At 44.8% G+C, this 22,026-nt stretch overlaps 2 protein-coding genes across 2 annotated transcripts; both read left to right on the top strand.

Annotated features, from left to right (window-relative positions):
* Positions 1-2,858: 2,858 nt before the first annotated feature.
* Positions 2,859-4,772, top strand: CCR75_001980 (uncharacterized protein; the record flags this gene model as incomplete). The annotated part of the gene is made up of 1 exon (XM_067960081.1): positions 2,859-4,772. The coding sequence occupies one exon, from the start codon at positions 2,859-2,861 to the stop codon at positions 4,770-4,772; it is 1,914 nt and encodes a 637-aa protein (XP_067823784.1).
* Positions 4,773-5,002: 230 nt separating this feature from the next.
* On the top strand, positions 5,003-7,633 carry CCR75_001979 (uncharacterized protein; the record flags this gene model as incomplete). The annotated part of the gene is made up of 4 exons (XM_067960080.1): positions 5,003-5,273; positions 5,338-5,403; positions 5,478-7,264; positions 7,345-7,633. 4 exons carry the CDS (start codon positions 5,003-5,005, stop codon positions 7,450-7,452), a joined length of 2,232 nt encoding a protein of 743 aa, XP_067823912.1. The 3' UTR covers positions 7,453-7,633.
* Positions 7,634-22,026: the final 14,393 nt, after the last annotated feature.

The following is a 22,026-nucleotide window of genomic DNA, read 5'->3' as shown; positions in this document are numbered from 1 at the left end:
TGCAATGGTGATGGGTCCGACAGAGGCCCCTATGGATCATTGGCACTACGCCACTTCTCGCTGCTCCCGCCATGTCAATCTCCAGAACCTTGGCTATCAGTATCGCAGCAACAAGAAGGCCTAGATAACACAAATTATCATCTTGGAGTGACTGAGGGACTTCGATGGGAGAATGGCAAACCGCAAGGTGCTGCTGATCCTGGACAACTGCAGTGCACACGTCCTGCTTGCTGATCTGTCGCAGCGAATCGCAATTCGCAACACGACAATCTACTATATTTCGCCCAACATGACGTCGAAGCTTCAGCCGTGCGACCAGGGTATCCTACGCAACCTCAAAGCCTACTAGGCGCAGCTTCTCCCGTATGCTCCTTCAGGATCTCGACAATGGTGTCGTTGAGCCGGCAAAGATAAACATCTTTCATGCTATCTAGGTGTCAGTCTCAACTTGGTCTAACGATGTCCGCATTGAGACCATCCATAACTGTTACCGGCATTGCAACATCCGGTCAGAACCAGCTGATGCTGCACCAGTCCTAGAGGAGCAGTGCCTTGACAATGAAGTCATGGTGGAGATGGAACATCAGATTAGACGCTTCAGGTATCCTATCGTGATGAACATCCGCAACCTGCTAGACTATCCTACCGAGCGGATCACATCATACATTCCAGACGTGGATGAAATCATTGAGGACCACCTCCCGACTCAGCCTGAGGACGAGCAGGAATCGCTGTCGTAGATGCTCAGAAAGCACTCGAGTTGCTTGAGACAATCTGGCTGCAACAGGATGGCGGCGCGCTGGGTTTTCTCAAGTCCGTACAGCAGATGAAGGACAGCGTTGGAGCAATCCGCACAAACCAAATCGCTCAGCCTGACATACTGTAACGGGGCACTACGACTTGAACTGCTTCAGTACAAGTCCATTTCGCACTGCCTCAGTTGCAAGTGGTGCCCTACATTATTTCACGTACACTAGTACGTGCAGAGGAAGACTTCTCTTTAAGGCAACTAACTTAAAGAGGGTTAAATGAAAACTGTATTAATATAAGTAAGTATCTCTTCTATCTATCTTGTAAATGCAAACCTAATTATAATCTAATACTAAACATGCAATTGAATACTTATCTGATCTTATCTGTATCTCTCTTTTGTTTATCTCTACAGCTGATTAGTCTGCGAAATAGATAAAATGGTCTATACCTATTTATGGATAAGAATTTTGAACATAACTACATAGAGTAATATCCTCCAAATATTCTCTACGTTTTAGATAATATATTAATTAACAGCCTTTAAGTGTTAATTTCATGTAACGATACACCCCGTTACACATACGAGATTTCTTCAGACGTGTTTAGTGCTTTCAATTATTTTACAGTATCTGATTTTTTTCATCAAGAAAAATTATATGAATAATAAATTTAAAAAAAGGGACCTCAAATTGCATTTAATAATTAAATTACAAAGGTTTATTAATCATTAAATGTGCTCGATTAACGACGAAGTTAAATGAATAATTTAAGAATCTTATTAATTAACTCGGGATTTTCTTAAGACAGGCTCTTCTGTTCATTTCATTTTTCTACTTCAAATGAAAGGTAAATTTTGTCTGGCTCAATCAAATGTGAAACATTCTCAACATCTAGAGCTTCAAGCAAAAATTCTACAGCATATCAGATTTTGCTCGTCACATAAATTCTAGCTGGGTATGTGAGCCAGCTTCGTGAAAGACGCATCATTTTTTCCCTGTCAAAACAACTATTTCTCTGCTTACAATTATTGGGTAAACTATTCCTACGAGGAAACAGCCTCGACTGTAACCAGTATGTAACATAGTCGCATGTTGAAAGAGAATTAACGCAAGACAAAGTTGTCAACACGCAAACACACAGAAGACAATCGCGATAATGCACATATATTGGATTGTTCATGCTTGAACTTTATATGGCGCAATAGTCCCGAGTCCGTAGGCTTACAATTCGTGCGATTGTAAGCTCGTTGGCTGCAGTGCGTCCTATATGTCGCAGCTGAGCCATAACATAGCAGGCTATCCTGACAAATACAAACACAGTTTCCTGTAAGCATTTTTTATTAAATATAAACAGTCCCGATCGTTAGCGCGAATGACTATTTTTTTGGTCAAAGCTAAACTTTATCGCCTATATTACCAGGCTTTGGCTTCATAAAAGAGAAATCTACGGGGACGCGAGCTGGAGTAAGGGACCTCGAATAATCCAAGTGAAATATAATGATAATATCTATAGGTTATGTAGTTTTACGCTAGAGTTGCCATATCGTGCGTCTGTCGTAAAGCCGTCAGCTGGAATAAGAACGAATCTTAGCAAATGTTTCTATCAATATAGAATGCACTGCACACCCCTCCCGACTAAACCGACTGAATGGGCCGCCAATCGAGCTCAGAGAGCGACCAAGTTTCACGCCAAATACGCACAAATCACGCGATCGGATATTCCGCCGCTTGCCGTATGTATCAATTGGTCGAGACTGGCGCCGACAGCTGTTCTCGATGATTGCTTTTTCCAAGAACGTCGGTGCAGAACCAAGACATGTGTGTGCATGACACGGGCAACTCGCGAGTTTTTTACATCTGACTCTTATGCGGCTAAAGGCACAGTGCCGCACAAGCTCAAAATAACGACTCCTACAGTTTGCCTTGTCACGTGATCAACCTCGTTTTGAATTGATAGTGGCAAGTAAGTGGACTGCTATTGATTCCGGCAAGAGGGTTACGCAAGACTTTGGTGCAGGGAACAATAGAGCTGTTTTTATCGAACCTTCAGCGCAGATTCCAGGAAAGTTGCGCTGGCGTGACGCTTCGGGCTCCGGAGGCTGGACAATGCAGGTCCACCGACGGTGGCTCAGATTCGTGCTGGTGGTACTGCTCATGAATTCACAGGCCAATGCACAGATTTTTGCAGTGCAAAGTCGCGATGGGGATCCAGAAACGGTCTTGAATTTTAAAGAGGATCTCAATAATGGACGTGTTCCAACGTTGGCGACGCAACGACCAGAACGGCCATGGTTGCTTGACCAGAATGCATCGTCGGACTCGTCGGAACCAGCAGAGCCCTCGACACCGACGCCCGAGGTTTTAAAACCAACCGACGCACCAAGTACACGGGCGCCTTTGACAAGTGCTTCCCCGGGAGTGAATAATAAGGACGTAGATGCTACCGACAAACCTTTACCTGTTAACAAACCCGTCGATCCTGCAAAGCGCGACGCCAATCGAGACAAAGCGACTGGTGTGGTAAAGCCAAAGGACGAGACCACGGAGGTTACGTTTACAAGGTCCCCACTTCTTCAACAGACAGCGCCTGTGTCCGACGCCATCCCCACGGCTGACAGCAATGCTAATTTTGACAAGCCAACCTCCAGTCCTCCAACTGAAGTTGAAATCAAGCCAGAGGAGTCGAAACCCGTGCCAAATGCACCACCGAAATCAATTTCTTTAAAAGTGAGGAAACAAATCATCGATCCCGAGTCTGGATCGGACGACGATGCCAGTGTAGGCTCTAAAAGTGATTTAAACGAGACCCAACAGACTTTGAAACCTCCTACGAAGAAGGATGCCAGTACGATTCAAGAGACTCTCGAATCAAATACAGTCGATTTAAAGACAAGTAAAACAAGTGACAAGACTACGAAACAAGACAATTTATCCGACAATGGTACGGATTCAAAGCAAGAAGCAGATACGTCGCGATCATCTTCGTCGTCTGGATCGCCGTCGGCCGCGGCGTCCGTATTAGCTGATGCAGCATCGAATGCCACGAGTACTGCATCAAATACGTTAATGCTTGGTTTAATGATGGCAGGCGCGATTGCGCTTGTGTTACTGGTCGCCCTCTTTGTATACAAGAAAACCAATCAACTGGTCCAAGACGACGACCCTGGTCTTGAAAGAGGACGTCACGATCACACTCAAGGCGTGGCTCAAGCGTCAACAGTGGCGGCAAATTATCATCAGAATCACAACATGTCGCCAACAGGGTTTAGTGACGACAATTACCCGCCAAATCCTGGCAATAGCCAATTCGATCAGGAGCCTTACGATCACGATGGAGGTCGACTTACGTACAATGATCCAAACCTCGACATGTTGACACCACGAAGCCAAATCGCTTTAGCGCATTCTCAAATGTCCTTGCCACCAATGGCGCAAACAAATTCTTCACACGGTACGAGTCAGTATTCGCAATACTCGTCCCAGTCGTCGTCGTTTTATGGTCAAAGTATGTATAGCTCTGGTCACTCGGGGAATCACTTTCAATCAAAGTATGACAGTCGACATCGAGAGGATCTTGCTTCCGAGGACGAGAGCGATTTTGGGGGCGATTCGATTCAAGATCTGTCGAATGGATGGCATGGAATGGGTCAAAAAGGGTCGAAAAAGACGACAAAGCGACCGGATTTGTCTTTGGACGAGTCGTTTTTTGAACCCAAAGACTCGCGATCGACGTCAGCAAGTGATTATCACGGCCAAACGCGCTTTCAAGCGTCCGGCCAGACAGAATACCGCATGTCCACGGCAGATGAGAGCAGATATATGGGCGACGAGAGTTTTGCGGCCACGAATAGTAATTACGACCAGAGCCACTACAATGGCGACCCGAGTTTTCAAAGCAGCGGCTTTAGCGAGTTTGAGGCATCTGGTGCACCCCGCCGACGAGGGGATAGTAGCAATCATGACGCGTCTTCGTTTTATCGGACCAAAGATTCTCGATTTACGGACGCTTCATACTATTGAGCGACTTACGAGTCCTGACCAATTTTAATGTCCCTCAAAAGTTTGTCCATGGTTGTGTGTAAACCTACGGATGTCTGTCAAAATGGAATTCAAATTAATTTATACTTTTGGCGATTGTATTCCTGTAAATTTGTATTTAAATTGCGAATTTTTCATTGTTCGTGAAAAACAAATTAATATATAGATTGAAAGGTTTTCTTTAAAAAAAATAAAAACAACCGACTGATGTGATGTACACCAAGTGCGTCCGATCTCGTTCCGCAGTGGCAGAGACATCCTCGCCCCTTGGCAGACCTTGCAACTCTTCTTTGGCTCGTTGTTACGCCTCGTGGGGCGCGTTTAGTACGCAAGTGCCAATTCTTTGCAACGTATTGCAAGATTCAGTATCAAACCGCCGAATCTCTCGTGTTGCCACGAGTAGATTTAATACCGAGAACATCACGCTAGAAGACGCGCCATGGCGGACGCGCAGGATGTCCAGACGCTCAAGATGCAAGGCACGTGACATCGTGTGGCCATTTAAAGCACACTCTCTTCCTTTGTGACAATATCGTGTGGTTTGTAGTGGTACGGAAACACGAGAATGACCCGGATCGTCGACGTTCGACTCATTTGCGATTAGAACCGCCACGTACGTGGCCATGTTGCAGTCCTTTTTCGTGCCATGATGCGACTTTAGACACTAATACGCGTTGTAACACGTAGAATCCGATGTCCGATTAGCGAGTTCTTTCCAACGGGCCCGCACATCAGGCGTTCATCGCCTTCTTCGCTCCAATACTAGCAGTATCGGGAGCTATGTACCACCGACAAAGGAGAACGATAGTACTCCTACCGGCAATAATGCGTCTAGCAGCAACGCGATTGTTGAAAACGACAAGCTTTATGACTCGAAAGAAATGCCTTCCGTGCCTGAATCGGTCAAAATAGACGATCATCTCGCTACTGACCAAGTCGAAGACGATCCAGTGCCTTTGTATCTCGAACACACATGGACCCACGTGGTGCTTAAAATGACGGCGTTTACCGAAGAAGATACCGTCACAAGCTTTACGTTTGATGAGAAAGGAGGCGGTATTGGCCAAACTTGTGAGAATATTGCAAGTATACCTGCCGATACACTCCTTGCAGAGACCGACCACGCACGTGTGCTGTATAGTCACGGGCGTTTCTATTTAGTCAATGGCGACCAAGCAAATGGGGACACGTTTGTGCGGTTAAGTCCCGTGGAAACCCAAGCAAATGACGAAAATATGGGCGATCGTATGCAATGGCCTCTCGAGCCTCACGTGGCATTTCGAGTTGGAAAATCGGATTTTCTTGTTACATCGTTTCACGAAGAATTGCCAAGTCTTACGGTCTCGGCATTAAGTGGCAAATTAGCTGGCACGGAGTTTGTGATTACACAAGAAGGTGCAGGAATTGGTCGATCTGCGGAGAATCAAATCCATACAAGTGATGGGGAACTCTCTCGAAAACATGCTGCAATTTGGTTTGATGAATTGACGAATCAATTTTATTTGATTGATTTAAACTCGACGAATGGGACATTTATGAAACTCGTGGGAAGTTATCAAGAACCCTATCGACTGGAAATTGGCGACGATTTACTCGTGGCACAAACGTGTTTAACTGTCAATCGGTTTGACTTTGGAGCGCATGCCGACATGGGCGCTCGTAAACATATGGAAGACGCGCATACGATTATTCAAGACTTGTGTATTGAACCATTAAGTCGTTTGGGATTGCATCCCCAGTCATTCTTTGCTGTCTATGACGGCCATGGCGGTGACGAAGCATCTTCGTTTTTGAGTGACGTGCTCCACCATAGCCTCATTACCGCGTTTTTCATGCACACGAGTGAATTGAAACCTTTACTAACAATGACAATTGAGGAATTGCAATCAATCATCATGAAGCGCTTGACCAATGCGTTTGAACGTACGGATGAAGAATTTTTAAGGACCTCGGATCGTCCGCAAGCTGGAAGCACGGCCACGACAGTCTTTGTGGCGGGCAAGTATCTCTTTGTGGCCAACGTTGGAGACTCGCGCACTGTCTTGAGTCGCAATGGCACAGCTGAACGACTTTCAAATGATCATAAACCCAGTCGAACGGACGAAGCGCAGCGGATTCGAGAGACTGGCGGCTTTGTGATTCACGGACGTATTATGGGCGAATTGGCCGTCTCGCGTGCCTTTGGCGACGCCCCTTTCAAGTCGTTTGATCTCGTCGAGCCTTTGGTCGATGACATTGACACGAAAGCACGGAACGAGTACAATTCGCAGGAATTACCGGTGAATCCCAACGATATTTTAAAAGGTCCATTAGTGATTCCGACGCCAGAGTTTACCGTCACGGAATTAACAGACGAGTGCGAGTTTGTGATGCTCGCAAGTGACGGATTGTATGATGTGTTGAAAGATCAAGAAGCTGTGGATTTTGTTCGTCGAAAACTTGTCGAATTGAAAGATGTGCAACGGGCTGTTGAGGTGTGTGAGTGAGTGGATTGTGCTAGATGATGCTTGTGGTGGATTAATGGCGCGATTCTCTCTCGTTTTTCTTTGTGTAGGCGCTTATTGAGTATGCCATTTTTCATCAGCGGTCGACCGATAATGTGACATGTGTCGTTGTGATGTTTAAAGAGGCGAAAGAAATAGTGTGGCAAAGTTCCTCGTAAACATGAGTCTGAGCGCTAAAAAAGAGGACAAAACATCAATATATAGGATAGGACGGGACAATTACTACTATTGAACGAAAAATTGCCGTATGGGTTTAAAAAGAGTAAAACCACATTTTAGGAAGAGAATTTCTAAACTCACTTCATGCAGTTTTTAGTCAATTTAATTTCTGAATTACAGCGTATCACATTGCATTACATAGATCAACGCCAAACTCTCCGTGCACGATCACCAACTGCGGCGTTATCTGACGGCTTTCCATTGACTTTTTTGCGCGGTTTAGAAAAGTTGGAACCGTCCTAGAACGAAGTGCAAGTAAAGATTTTTTTAAATACAAGAATGCTGGTATCCCATCATGACCCAGACCGTCCCGAAAATTCAAGTAAGCGAAGCCATAAGTGCTTGAACTATCCTTTCCAAGTCACTTTAAAGCAAAGAGCTTGGAAGTTGGAGATAGATAATGGTGCTCAAAACCATGACCTTGTGCATCTTAGTGCATATTCTTCCGTACGCAGGCTTGGGAATACGGCAAGTCAGCAGGTGGTTCGCTTCACAATGCTGTTGTCCCTTCTAGAACAATTTAATAATTGTCTCTCGTTCATCATGGCCAACTAATGAACGTCTTTGAGCGTTACAGGCGTGTGGATGTCGTACGAGTGAGTGCGATGGCCTCACTTGTGGTTCGGTCGTTAGCATGACTGCACAAGACCTCAGTGTGAATACCCAGCACATTGTGGAGTTAGATCCCGACGGCTGTGCACGAGCAAATGCAACATCGAAGGTCCGCTATTGTGACGTGGACATAGTTATTGACGGAAGTGCACAAGCACAGGCAGCGTCGAAGTTCAACCACTCGAATAAGTTAAGAGGTACGAAACAAGGATGCTTTCTTGAAAAGCAACATCCAAGAGAATTTGGAACGCCCGTCTATAAGAGAGAGTGCGAAAGTCCTTGCTCGACTGGAGAGTCGATCGTGAAGGATATCGCTGTGGTAGCGCAACCACAGCTAGAGGATGTTGGGGAGGATATTCACCAAATAATTTCTGAGAGAAGAAGTCCCCGGAAACCTGTGGTCTAAGGTTCCCAGGTACCTTTGGAAATAAGTTCCAAAGAAGAAACTGAGACAATCAATGTCTTAGTAAACAATGGATCAAGTGTAGGCGCTTATACACTTGATCTATTAGCGCCTCCGAAGTTAACTTCGGAGATAACTCGATTGCCAACGCTATAATCGAAACGGTTTTTGCTGATCTGCGTAGTAGTAAAGTCAAGCAGATCTGCCTACTTGTCACAGATGACGACAACGTGGCCAATATTCGGTCGGCAATCGTATTTCTTGAGAACGAACGGATTCTCAATAGCTCATCGATAAACGAAAGTGTCCTGAATGAGAAGATTCGGATTATACGTTTTACGTCCCGATCCTGGGAGTCTTTGAAAACAACCCATATGCATAAAGATTTAGTTGAATTTTAGGATGTCTTCCCTGAATCAGTACCGTGCGAGTTGCCTAACGACAAAGGCACTCGACACGAAATCGACCTTATCCCAGGTTCGAAATACTGTGGTATGAATCAATTGCCGTTGCGTCGTGAACAAGTAATAGCGATCGACAAATTCTTTGCCGAATGCTTAGCAGCGGGCCATGTGAGGGAATCAACTTTCCCACATAGCTCTACAACCTTCTGTGTGCGCAATGCAACAGGAGGTTGGCGGATAGTGCATGCATTCAATAAACTGAATACTGCAACTGTACCGGCTCAAACGCCGATACCACGAAAATATGTAATCATTGATGGCATGTCAAAGAGTACTATCTTTTCGTCAATGAATCTGCTGGATGGATTCTATCAGATCCTTGTGCGTGAACAAGATATTCCGCTCACAGCAGTAATCACCCCCAAGTAGTATGCTATGGGAGTGGCTAGTCATGCCACAGGGGTTTAGTAATGCCCCTGCGACATTTGACAAACGTGTAACCAATCTATTGAGATCGGGGCGGGATTTTGTACCGAGCTATTATGATGACGACTTCGTTCATAGCAGACCCATGAACGGAACGCCGGATGTTGAAGTTCATCGTATCCACGTCCGAAAGGTTCTTACCCTTATGCGTAAGCACAAGTTGCATGCAGAAATGTATATTCGCTGCAAGCGAAATACCTCTTCTTGGGTGCATCGTGGGTAAACACGGTGAATGCCGCGATTCAGAAAAAGATCAAGGCGATCACCGACTGGCTTGTACCAGTCGATGTAAGGGACTAAAACAGTTCCTCGTTTAGCGGCATTTTTGCACAAGTACTCACGTACTTGTGCTAAAATGACAGTATATCTTTCTTCTTTGTTGAAGAAAAAACGTAAAGTTGTCATGGAACCCTGATTGTCAGCTTTCCTTCGATGATATTAAGAAAAGCTGGATGCAATCGCCAATCCTGGCGATTGCAGACCGAGATCGACCTTTTCATGTCGTCCCTGACGCCAGCGATTTTGCATTCGGCTGTGCGTTAATGCAATACGATACAGACGGCGCGGAGCGCGTCGTCTGTTACCAATCGCGTCAGCTGCAACCAGCTGAACGCGATTACCCAGTGCATGACAAGGAACTCCTTGCCATGAAATATGCATTGGCTAAATTTAGGGTCTATCTCCTCGGAGATAGTCCGTTCATCGAATATACGACCGTGCGTCATTACTGCTGTAAATAGCTCACACCTCACGCAAAGAATGGCGAGGTGGCAATCCTTCTTCGCAGAGTATAATTTCTCCGTGGAATATAAACTAGGATGACCTAATGTCGTCGCTGATGCGTTATCACGCCGACTCAATTTCGAGTCAGCAGTGCACTCCAACAGTGAAGTAATCCCACTGTTGCAACACTCACTACGAGTGTTCCGTCATCAACACAAACAAAGAAGATAAGGACATTCTATGTTAGATGGATCATTTGATGAATTCTTCCGATAGAACTTTTAAAGATTTACCGGCTTTATATCGATCGTCATCCGATCAATACACGACACGTAACGGCTTATTGTATTACACAGCCGTTACCGGTGACACCTCACGTGTCGTCGTCCCAACTCACAATGATTTGCGCTTGCGCATCATGCATGAGTGTCACAATGCACCAACAAGTGGGCATCGTGGACGTGAGTTAACTTATTTTAAAGTAAGTCGCGACTTTTACTGGCCCCCCAGTATCAGTCCGTGCGCAAGTACATTCGTGCTTGCGAGGTATGATTCCAGGTGAAGCCTTGCCCTTCATTCCGTGCACCTCTCCAACCTCTACCACAGCCGACAGAAGGTTGGCAGTCCGTATCTATGGACTTCGTCTTCGGATTTCCCGAAGCCGATCACAAAAAAAACAATGGAGTTCTTGATTTGTAGACATATTCAGCAAGATGGTACATCTTGCTGCAGTACCAATTTCGACCATGGCTCCGGGCTGTGCCCGTATCTTTATCGACACAGTATCCAAACTCCACGGGTTACCCCGTGAACTGTTATCGGAAAGAGATCCACGATTTACGGCGGAGCTTTGTCAATTCGTGTTCCGATCTCTCGGAACACGGCTGATTATGTCACCTTCTAATCATCCAGAGACAGATGGCCAGACCGAACGCGTAAATCGCGTTCTTGAAGAGATACTTCGAGATTAAGTCCAGTCGTATCCGAATTGGAGCGAGTTTTTACCGATGGTCGAATTTGCCATCAATAATTCGTGCATGCGTCTACAACGCATACACCGTTCTTCGTGAATGGCTTACGCCATCCACGTATACCCACCCAATCAGAGGGATCCTCTAGTTTAAGGGGGAGTACCCGCGTCAATTTTGCTAATTGTGTGTTCAAATATAGCTTTTAGTATTAGCAGGTATCTCTCTTTGGGTATAAATATCCTAAATATAGCCATATAAATACACCCATGCTATTAACTGCTCCTTCTTCAACTAAAATAGACCATGAACGTTTTGGCACTGGAGATATTCATACAGGATTTATGAATATCTTGTTAGGGGAAATAGACACAAATTCATTCGTCGGAGAATAAAACGTCCAAATCAGGGGTGTACTCGCATGAGCAAAACCATTTCTGACTCATGCTCATCACGCATCGAAGGTATCAACGACGCGAATGATGTCGACGTCGATGCAATCGACATCGAAGATGAGAATAATCTCATGGCAGTACGCACAAAGCGCACTGAAAAAGACAAAACAAATGAGTCAGCAGAGGAATTTCTGCTGTCTCGAGAATCAGTAATCCGTTTCGTACAGGATTCCATTTGCTAGCGCAGTGGGCCGTCAGAAACGGAACGCAGAGAAACATGGAAGAGCAAACGTTCTTTCATTTAAAATTATTGACCTAGTACTACTCTCTATGGTAAACTTACCTAAGCGTGTAGTCACTAATGTGGGTAGCAGTAAACTACTACCCAAGTTCATTGGGTTATCCCGTGTACTGCATCGCAGAGGCAATGCGTACACAATACGTTTTACGTTGGTCGGCTCCGTCCGTACAATCAGTACGCTGTTTCTTTCGAGGACGGATCTGACCACCCTTTTCAAGAAACCCTACAAGATTCTTGTGGTCACGAACCAGATTCTCATGCTGAATCTGGAGATTCTCATGTCGGGTCCGAAGATCCTCGAAATCGCGATAAGCTGACGACAGCTCATTATGAAAAGCGTGATAAATCCATTCGTACTCCAACATGGAGTACGCACTCTTCGAACGGTCTTTCAACCGTTCGATATGATGAACCTGCACTCTCTACTCTAATGAGCGACGCTTATTGAGCTCGTGATCAAGTCCTTCCTCCAAATCATGGAGGAAGCGATCGAATTTGACGATCTTCGACTCTAAATCCGACACATGGGTCGGATCTAATTTTCTCTCCTCCGCCGCAACCATTGGTGGATTCCCACGGTGGTCAACGTTTCCTTGTGGAGCATATCCAAAACCACCATAATATGAAGAGGCAGCGAACAAGTTATCTTGTTCGTTGGCGCCATTATCCACCTTCACATGACAGCTGGGAGCCTCGTTCCCAGCTGATTGTTGACGTTGAGGGCCTCGTCCGTCAGTATGACGATACCCATTCGATGGATCAGAAGGTCCATCGCAAAACACGTGTCCCTGGCGCTTGTAAATCGATTGCAAAATGCTAATCGCATCGCGCATCTCGATAGAGATGCGAGCCCTTCTCCAGGGGAAAGAAAGGGAATAGACATCCTCTTTTACTCGCTTCATGTTGTCAACACAACACGGACAGGGATCACCCTACGTGAGGCATGGAAGTCCTGCCCCACATGACAACCGATATATTTTATACTTTGCACCGGTTGGAGTTCGCTTCTCAAACTTGACGCGAATCGCGTTAAGTCTTTTTAGCCAGGCTTCGCGTCCAATGTCTTTGACATTGCGAATAAACGCGCTCCAGTCTTGCATAAGCGATTTTTTTTATCTCGCTTGCCCAAAAAAGCCAACTCAGCTATGCGTAAGGTATGTTGTTGCCACTATACTATCGATGCTTAAAAATTCATCGAGATAAAAATCTTCTCAGCGCGAACGTTCTTCGCGCTGGGATCGAGACCATGTGGCTTTTTTGTCGCAATGAATAGGGGATAATAGTCGTGAAGAACAGTATCTCCAGGCAAGCTATTAATTAGCTTTTAGAGCGAAAGCCACGGCTATTCTCAGGGGCAAGACGAGACATTTTAGTGTCTACGACCCCCTGGATGGTACTCACTGAAGCAGGGGTACCACGAAAATTTTTATTACGATGGCTTACGCCATCGTCATCACCACGCACAGAAATATGTGCGGGTGACGGCACGGGAGACGAATCTGGCGATTAAAAATCATCCTCATCGTCGGAACCGAACATGCTGTAGCGAATGCTTCCAGCACGTCTGCTCGAATGAGCCCCCTCAATTGAAGGCTCATTGTCAGCCGCCTGACGATGATCTGGCGACTGTTCTATTCTCCCCGAGTCGGTCATTTCGTCCGACTCGCATTCGTAGTAGACCTCCAAAATGAAGTCGCATTCACATGATGTATCACCACGTGCACCCGCAACATTTAAAGTTGCGGGACAAGATGACTACGGCAGACGGAACGTCTGCCGTAAGAGACAAACATATGTGAACTGCAGACGAAGGCGCCGCACTATTCGCATACCGCATGGACTTGTAAGCCTTGCGATAGTATTAAAAATGATGGTTCTGACCAATAAACATCGTTTTTAATAAAGTCTGCTTATAGTGACCACTCTTCCCAATGAAAGTCAGAGTGATTATCGTTTAAGGGAGGGGTTGATGTAACGGGGTGTATCGTTACATGAAATTAACACTTAGTGTTGTATTGATATATTATCTAAATGGTAGATAATTCTGGAGAATACTACTTTTCATGGTAATATACTAAAAGCTTATCCATTGGTAGATATAGACCATTATATCTACATTCTCCGCGGTCCAGTCAGCGCTGGACGCGGGCAAAGAGAAAGACAGAAAGACAGATACGATGTTATTACATGATTTGTAATAGTTTGTAATTAAGTTAGTATTAAGAAGATAGACAAAAACAGCTTGATTATATTAATACAGATTTTAATTTATCCTCTTTGAAGCAAGTGTTTTAAAAAGAGAGCCTTCCTCTGCACGTACTAGTGTATTGAACGGGGCACTACGACTTGTACTGCTTCAGTACAAGTCCACTTCGCACTGCTTTAGTTGCGAGTGGTGTCTTACGTTATTTCACGTACACTAGTACATGCAGAGGAAGACTTCTCTTTGAGGTAACTAGCTTAAAGAGGGTAAAATGAAAACTGTATTTACATAATTAAGTATCTTTTCTTTCTATCTGTTAACTCTAACTTAATTATAAACTAATACCAAACATGCAATTGAATTCTTGTCTTATCTTATCTGTCTCTTTCTTTTGCTTACATCTACAGCTGATTAGTCTGCGGGATAAATAGATATAATGGTATATACCTATTTATGGATAAGAATTCTGAACATTACTATAAAAAGTAATATCCTCCAAATAATATCTATCTTTTAGATAATATATTAATTAACAACCTTAAAGTGTTAATTTCATGTAACGATACACCCCGTTTCATCACCCCTCCCTTAAACGACAATCACTCTGACTGTCATTGGATGGAATGGTCGCAATGTGACCACTTAATTTTAAAATGATGTTGATTGGTCAGAACCATCATTTTAAATTCCATCGCATGAAGAATAAACTCATGCGGGGTGTTAATAGTGCTGCGCCTTCGGCTGCGGTTCGTGCAGCCGCGGGTGACGCACTGTTATCTCTTGCGGCAGACGGAACGTCTGCCGTAGTTTCTTCCAATCGCACAACACTAGATGTTGCGAGTGCACGTGGTGATTTACCACATGAATACGACCCCTCTTTTGAGGTAGACTACGAGTGCGAGCCGGACGAAATGGCCGACTCGGGGAGAATAGAACAGTCGCCTGATAGACGCCAGGCGGCTGACTATGAGCCTTCGGATGAGGGGGCTCATTCAAGCAGACGAGTTAATAGTCTTTTTGGATCCGACGATGAGGACGATCCCTCATCGCCCGTTCCGTCTCCCGTACGGTCACCTGCACGTGTTTCTGTGCAACGTGATGACGATGGCGTAAGCCATCGTAATAAAAGTTCTTGTGGTACCCCTGCTTCAGTGGGTACCACTCAGGGGTTAATGAAGACTGTAAAATGTCTCATCTCGCCACTAAAAAGAAGCCGTGGCTTTTGCCAGAACGGTTGATTAATAGCATGTCTGGAGAAACTACTCCTCACAATAAATATCATTTATTTATTGCGACAAAGCCACATGGCCTAGGTCCCAGCGCGAAGAACTTTCGCGCTGAGAAGATTTTTATCTCGATGCTTTTTTAAGCATCGCTGGTATAGTGGCAACAACATACCTTACGCATAGCTGAGTTGGGTTTTTTGGGCAAGCGAGATAAAGTCTCGCTTATGCAAGACTGGAGCGCGTTCATTCGCAATGCCAAAGACATTAGACGCGAAGCCTGGCTAAAAAGACTTAACGCGATTCGCGTCAAGTTTGAGAAAAAAACTCCAACCGTTGCAAAGTATAAATTGCATCGGTTGTCACGTGAGGCTGGACTTCCATGCCTCACGTGGGGTGATCTCTGTCCGTGTTGTGTAGACAACTCGAAGAGGGTAAAAGGGGATGTCTATTCCCTTTCTTCGCCCTGGGGAAGGGCTCGCATCTCTATTGAGATGCGTGACGCGATTGACGTTTTGCAATCGATTTACATGCGCCAAGGGCGCGTGTTTTCCGATGGGCCTTCTGAACCATCGGGTGGGTCTCGTCATACTGACGGACGAGGCCCTCAACGTCAACAATCAGCTGGGAACCTCGTTCCCAGTTGTCAGGTGGATAACCACGCCAGTGAACAAGATAACTCGTTCGCTGCCCCTTCACATCACGGTGGTTCTGGATGCGTTCCACAAGGAAACGTTGACCACCGTGGGAGTCCACCAAAGGTTGTGGTGGAGGAGGGAAAATTAGATCCGAACCGTATGTCGGATCTAATGTCGAAGATCGACAAAATGGATCACTTCCTCCATGATTTGGAGGAGGGTCTTGAACACGAGCGCGGTAAGCGTCGCTCGTTGGAACAGATGGTGCAGAATCACCATATCGAGCGGTTGGAAGACCGTTCGAAGGGTGCGTACTCCTTGTTGAAGTACGAGCGGAACTATCATGCTGTTCGCGATGAGCTGTCGTCAGGTCATCGTAGTTTCGAGGATATTCGGAACCGTCATGAGAAACTTCAGGTTCAACATGAGAATCTGGTTCGCGATCACAAGAATCTTGTAGGGTTTCATGAAAAGGGTGGTCAGATCCGTCCTCGAAAGAAACAGCGTACTGATGGTTAAAGCGGAGCCGACCAACGTAAAACGTAGGATGCGTTCGCATCCTACGTGGCTATTCTATTGTGTACGCATTGCCTCTGCGATGCAGTACACGGAAAGGACCAATGAACTTGGGTAGTAGTTTACTGCTACCCACATTAGTGACTACACGCTTAGGTAAGTTTACCATAGAGAGTAGAACTAGGTCAATAATTTTAAATGAAAGAACGTTTGCTCTTCCATGTTTCTCTGCGTTCCGTTTCTGACGGCCCACTGCGCTAGCAAATGGAATCCTGTACGAAACGGATTACTGATTCTCGAGACAGCAGAAATTCCTCTGCTGACTCATTTGTTTTGTCTTTTTCAGTGCGCTTTGTGCGTACTGCCATGAGATTATTCTCATCTTCGATGTCGATTGCATCGACGTCGACATCATTCGCGTCGTTGATACCTTCTACGCGTGATGAGCATGAGCCAGAAATGGTTTTGCTCATGCGAGTACACCGACATTTACCCAAAGTACTTAGTGCGTTGGGTGAGGTCGCTAATGCGCCCACCACAACTACCTCACGGCACACGAGAATAGACGGTCAAACCGCTTCCTCGCTGTGCTAAGGTGTGTGCTTAAGTAGAGAGTAGCTGCATTAAGACGAGCCCGATTACGATAGATTTGTCTCATCCTCGGCATTTCTCTGCCCGAGACACGCAACTCAGGGGTCAATATAATCATAACTTTCAGAACCTGTTATTTTTTTACACCGCAATAACGATTTGAATTGTTGCTGGCTGATGACCCTCTCATAGACAATCCAAATCGCGATGACAATTGAGACATGCAATACCCGCTATCGTAATTTATTTTTGCAAAAGATCGAACCATAAAGTCAAATAAAAATTCTACAGGGAAATAGAAAATGAAATGAACAGCTTTTTCAATTGTGAAAGTAGAATACTACTTATTTTGTTTCGCATACATTTATTTCAACTAGTTATTACTAGTATTTCTTATGACTTTTGGCAGCAGCCAAGGACGATTTAAGATGGAAACGATTAGAAGAAGGTAACATGAAAGGTAAATTATCATCTAGCTAGGTCCTTAGTTCGTCTCGTTGTACTAATTTAAGCCTGTCGGTATCGATTCTACGATATCAGTAACAAAACAATGAGTCGATCTCATCGTTACACACAATCATGTAGTGTCGTCGTTGCCATACGGTCATTAGTATCAGTAACCGACGACATTACCACTTCTCCCCCTTGACTAGAAGTCTCTGATCTTGGTTTTGTCCACCAGTGACTTGAACTTCTTCGTCGAAATCGGTTTGGTCAGAAATCTGCCAGCTGTAACTTGATTTCAGTAAACTGTAGTTCGATAATCTTGCCTTTTACTTGTTCGCGCACAAAATGGTACCTGATGTCCATATGCTTCGCTCGACTTTGGTAGCCGTCATTCTTAGCTATAGCGATTGCACTCTGGTTGCCTTCATGAATCGTGACTGAGTAATTAATTTGCACTTGTATCTCCTTGAGTAGACTTCTTGACCACAGCACCTCCTGTGCACACAAGAAAGCGCCATATACTCTGCTTCTGCCGTGCTCAGTGTCACGCTCTGCTGCACCTTCGACTTGGAAATCACCGTGTGCGCCATGAATCATGACTAGGACCCAAGAAATCGACCTGCGATTGCACTTGTTACTTTTCGCATCCGTGTACGCACTCAGCTGAAGATTGCCTGAAACTCCTTCATAGCACAGATCTTTGCTCTTCGTCGTCTTCAGGTATCGCAAAACCCGAATCGCTGCATTCCAGTGCTCTTCGTGCGAAAATTCCAAATGACGACTTAGCTGACATACTGCATACGCAATATCTGGTATTGTGCTTGTTGCCTCATACAGCAGCGACCCCACTAACGACCTGTGCTGTCGATTCTTCATTCTTGTGTCGATTTTGTCCATCTTAATCATCAATTGCCCTTCAACACTTGGATTAGATACTGCTTTTGTATCAACTTGATCGAATTTCACGACCATTCTTGATATACACGATCCTTGACTGATCTTCAGACGTCGATTGTCGCGCAAGTAATTAACTTCGATTCCGAGAACGTATCAAACGCCCCCAATATCTTTATCAGAAAACGACTTGACAGTTGCGCTGCCACATCGTCCTTCGCACCAGTAGATTCAGCCCCAATTAGAAGGTCGTCCACATATAATTCAGCGAAAATACAACAATTCTTGGTCTCTTTAACGTAGATGCATGAGTCTGCCGCGCATGATGTGAATCATATATCCACAAAAACACACAAAATTGTCTTGTACCATGTTATGGCCGCTTTTTTAGCCCATAAAGGCTGCGATTCAACTAGGGCACATGATCGAATTCTACACGAGCTCCTAGAGGAGGGTATACCTATAACTCTTCTTCCAAAACGCCATATAGAAAAGCAGTGTCGACATATATTGACAAGAAAAGATCCACTTTTGACAGCACACCGCCGAAAACACTCGAATTGAGTTGAGGTTTGCCACCGGAGAATATGTCTCCATGTTATCAACTCCATTCGTCTGCCTGTAGCCCAATGCTACAAGACGTGCCTTGTATCTTTCAATTTTATCTAGTTCGTTCCGTTTGAGCGCGAAAACCCACTTGGTTCCACTCACTTTCGGTCTTGGACGCTGTAGTTGTACTATCTAGGTGCTCTTCGCCTGCAATGCCTTCAGCTCAGCTTGGATGGCCTTGTACTAATCATCGCGATGAGGTGACTAAAGAGCATCTTCGTATGTCGCTGGGGTCACGAACGCTGCTCATGCTTGTTCATTATCAATAGGCAGTCTCTTTGTACATGATTAAAATCCTCACCTGTACTAACCCACTGGTACTAGCGCTTGAGATTGTCCATTTTGCGCCAATTCAAATGGACCCATCGCGGTTTCTTAGGATGTTTGAACACTAGTTTGTCGGCTGGTCTTGTCACCATTTGCCCTGGTCTTGACAAATCTTCAACTGATTCTTGATCCTTGTTCAATCATTATCACATCATCAATCTAAAACATGGGGTATTCAACATTAGATCCACGAGTCCATGCATCTCGTTGTTGCATCTCGATGGTAGAGCCATCGTTGTCGTACGCGTATCTTGCACGTGACTTTCTTCATGTATATTATAACTGTCATCCATTTCCATGTCCACGTCTTCCATACCTCTTGTCTGCTTGAATTGAAAGAGACAATGTCTTCATCATGAAGAGCGCGAAATTCTTAGTCACTTAATCTGCTATAATGTTGCACGTACTGAAGTGGTGGTCGCTCACCAAATTTTGCCGATCTCGTGTACGTCACCCTCTTAGCATCTTCATCCCATGTAAGAAACCCCTTGATTTGTTCCGAGTAACCTAGAAAAATTCATCGAATCGCCTTCTTGGTCATCTTGGTCCTCTCTGACTTGTCGACATGTGTGCATATCCCTTTGATCCAATACACACATCTCCCAAATCTTGTCCAATTGCATATGGCTGAGCATTCCTCTGTCCCGCTCAGTATATTCCGTTCCGTTGCTTGTCCTGGTACACTTGATTTTTGCTCTTGATTGGTCTCTTCGCATAGGTTGGCTGACTCAGCCGGACTGCAATCTAAGACATACATCTTGTTTCGTCTTGGTACTTTAGCAATCACTTCCGCGTTGCTTCTGATCTGACAGCTCAGATCTGAGAAGATCACTTGAAGACCTTTTCTTGACAATGCCAATATTGACAGTAGCCTTCAGTCTAGGCCCGATACCCTTACGCACACTGTTCCAAAACCTTGTTCCTCCATTCGCTGCCGTCTGCTATAGTAATCATGATCGGGTCCGTATACCTCTTAATTCGAAAACTCATCTTTGTCAGGACACATGTGGCCGCTTGCCCCACTGTCTAATATCCGATTAACGTCCGATTGACGCAGTAAATACTCTATCTTCTCCAGATCGCTCTGTCTTCACTTGTGTAGACTTTCAATCGTCACACTTGTGTCCAGATTTGGTACATCAGTAGCATCTTCCCGAGAACTTTTCACCTTTTAAACTTGATCTCCTTCATGTCGGCGCGGTCCTTTCTTGTACTTGAAAGTATGCGTACTTTTCAATGCAACTTCCTGGTGCTTTGTCCTCGTGATTCCATCGTACTCCCGTCTCAGCACTTCCTTTGCGTGAAATAGTGTCATGTCAGGCATGTTCTCAATTATCTTGACGATGGGGTCATAGTCTCCTGTTAGACTACCCAATAGGATGACCAAATGCTCCTCCGGTGAGTTCTCTTGTCCGATAGCTTGAATAGTCATGCACAGCTCGTCAAATCTCAGGAAGTCGTTCATGATGCTTCCTCCCTTGGCCAACGTGAACTCATGTAGTTGCCGTCATAGCCGCACACGATTGTGCATTTATCGAAGGAAGAAAGTCTTCAGTATGTCCCACGCTTCTGCCGCTGTCTTCGCCGTGCGGATCATTGACTGAAGATTTATGCTGATCATTGTTGGCACAATCGCGAAGACATTCATGTCGTTGATTTTCCAAGTTGACGCAGTTGCGTCTCCTTCCTTTAAGGTCTTTATAGCGTCTAGATGCTCTAGCAATCCCTTCTTTGCCAGCCTCATCCTCGCGTTGAAATCCCACACGAAGTAGTTGTCTTCGCGGATTATGTCGCTCGCGTCAGGCGTGGCTGGGCTCATAACCTTATGACTTTAGGCAGAAGCCAAGGACAAAGTAAGACGGAAACGCTTAGAAGAAGGTAACATGAAAGGTAAATTATCAGCTAACTAGGTCCTTAGTTCGTCTCGTTGTACTACTCTAAGCTTGTCGATATCGATTCTACGATATCAATAACAGAACGATGAGTCGATCCCATCCTTACACACAATCATGTAGTGTCGTCCTTGTAACGGGGTGTATCCTTACATGAAATTAACACTTAAAGGTTGTTAGTTAATATATTATCTAAAAGGTAGATAATATTTGGAAGATATTACTGTAACGGGGTGTATCGTTACATGAAATTAACACTTAAAGAGTGTTACTTAATATATTAACTAAAAGGTAGATAATATTTGGAGGATATTACTTTTTTTAGTAACGTTCAGAATTCTTGTCCATAAATAGGTATAGACCATTATATCTATTTATTCCGCAGACAAATCAGCTGTATATGTAAACAAAAGAGAGAGACAGATAAGATATGAATTCAATTGCATTTTGGTATTAGTTTATAATTAAGTTAGAGTTAACAGATAGAAAGAAGAGATACTTTATTATATAAATACATTTTTAATTTACCCTCTTTAAGCTAGTTACCTTAAAGAGAAGTCTTCCTCTGCACGTACTAGTGTACGTGAAATAACGTAAGGCACCACTCGCAACTGAAGCAGTGCGAAGTGGACTTGTACTGAAGCCGTACAAGTCATAGTGCCGCGTTACACCTGGTAGCACTTTGTAGTCGACCAAGGACCACAGTTCTATCATCTATTGTGGACATGTTAGATGATAATGGAAATACGCATCACGTTTCGCGTGATAGCTAATCCTTTCTAAGTAACATAGAAAGCAGTGCGGTCGAACGAATGAGTTCGACCGTAGGAAACGATGCAATCTTGGCATTGCTGTCCAACTTAGACAGAGATGCCCTCCAT

Source organism: Bremia lactucae, linkage group LG11 (assembly GCF_004359215.1).
Source record: "Bremia lactucae strain SF5 linkage group LG11, whole genome shotgun sequence".
NCBI lineage: Eukaryota > Oomycota > Peronosporomycetes > Peronosporales > Peronosporaceae > Bremia > Bremia lactucae.
This window is presented reverse-complemented; position numbering and strand designations above follow the sequence as displayed.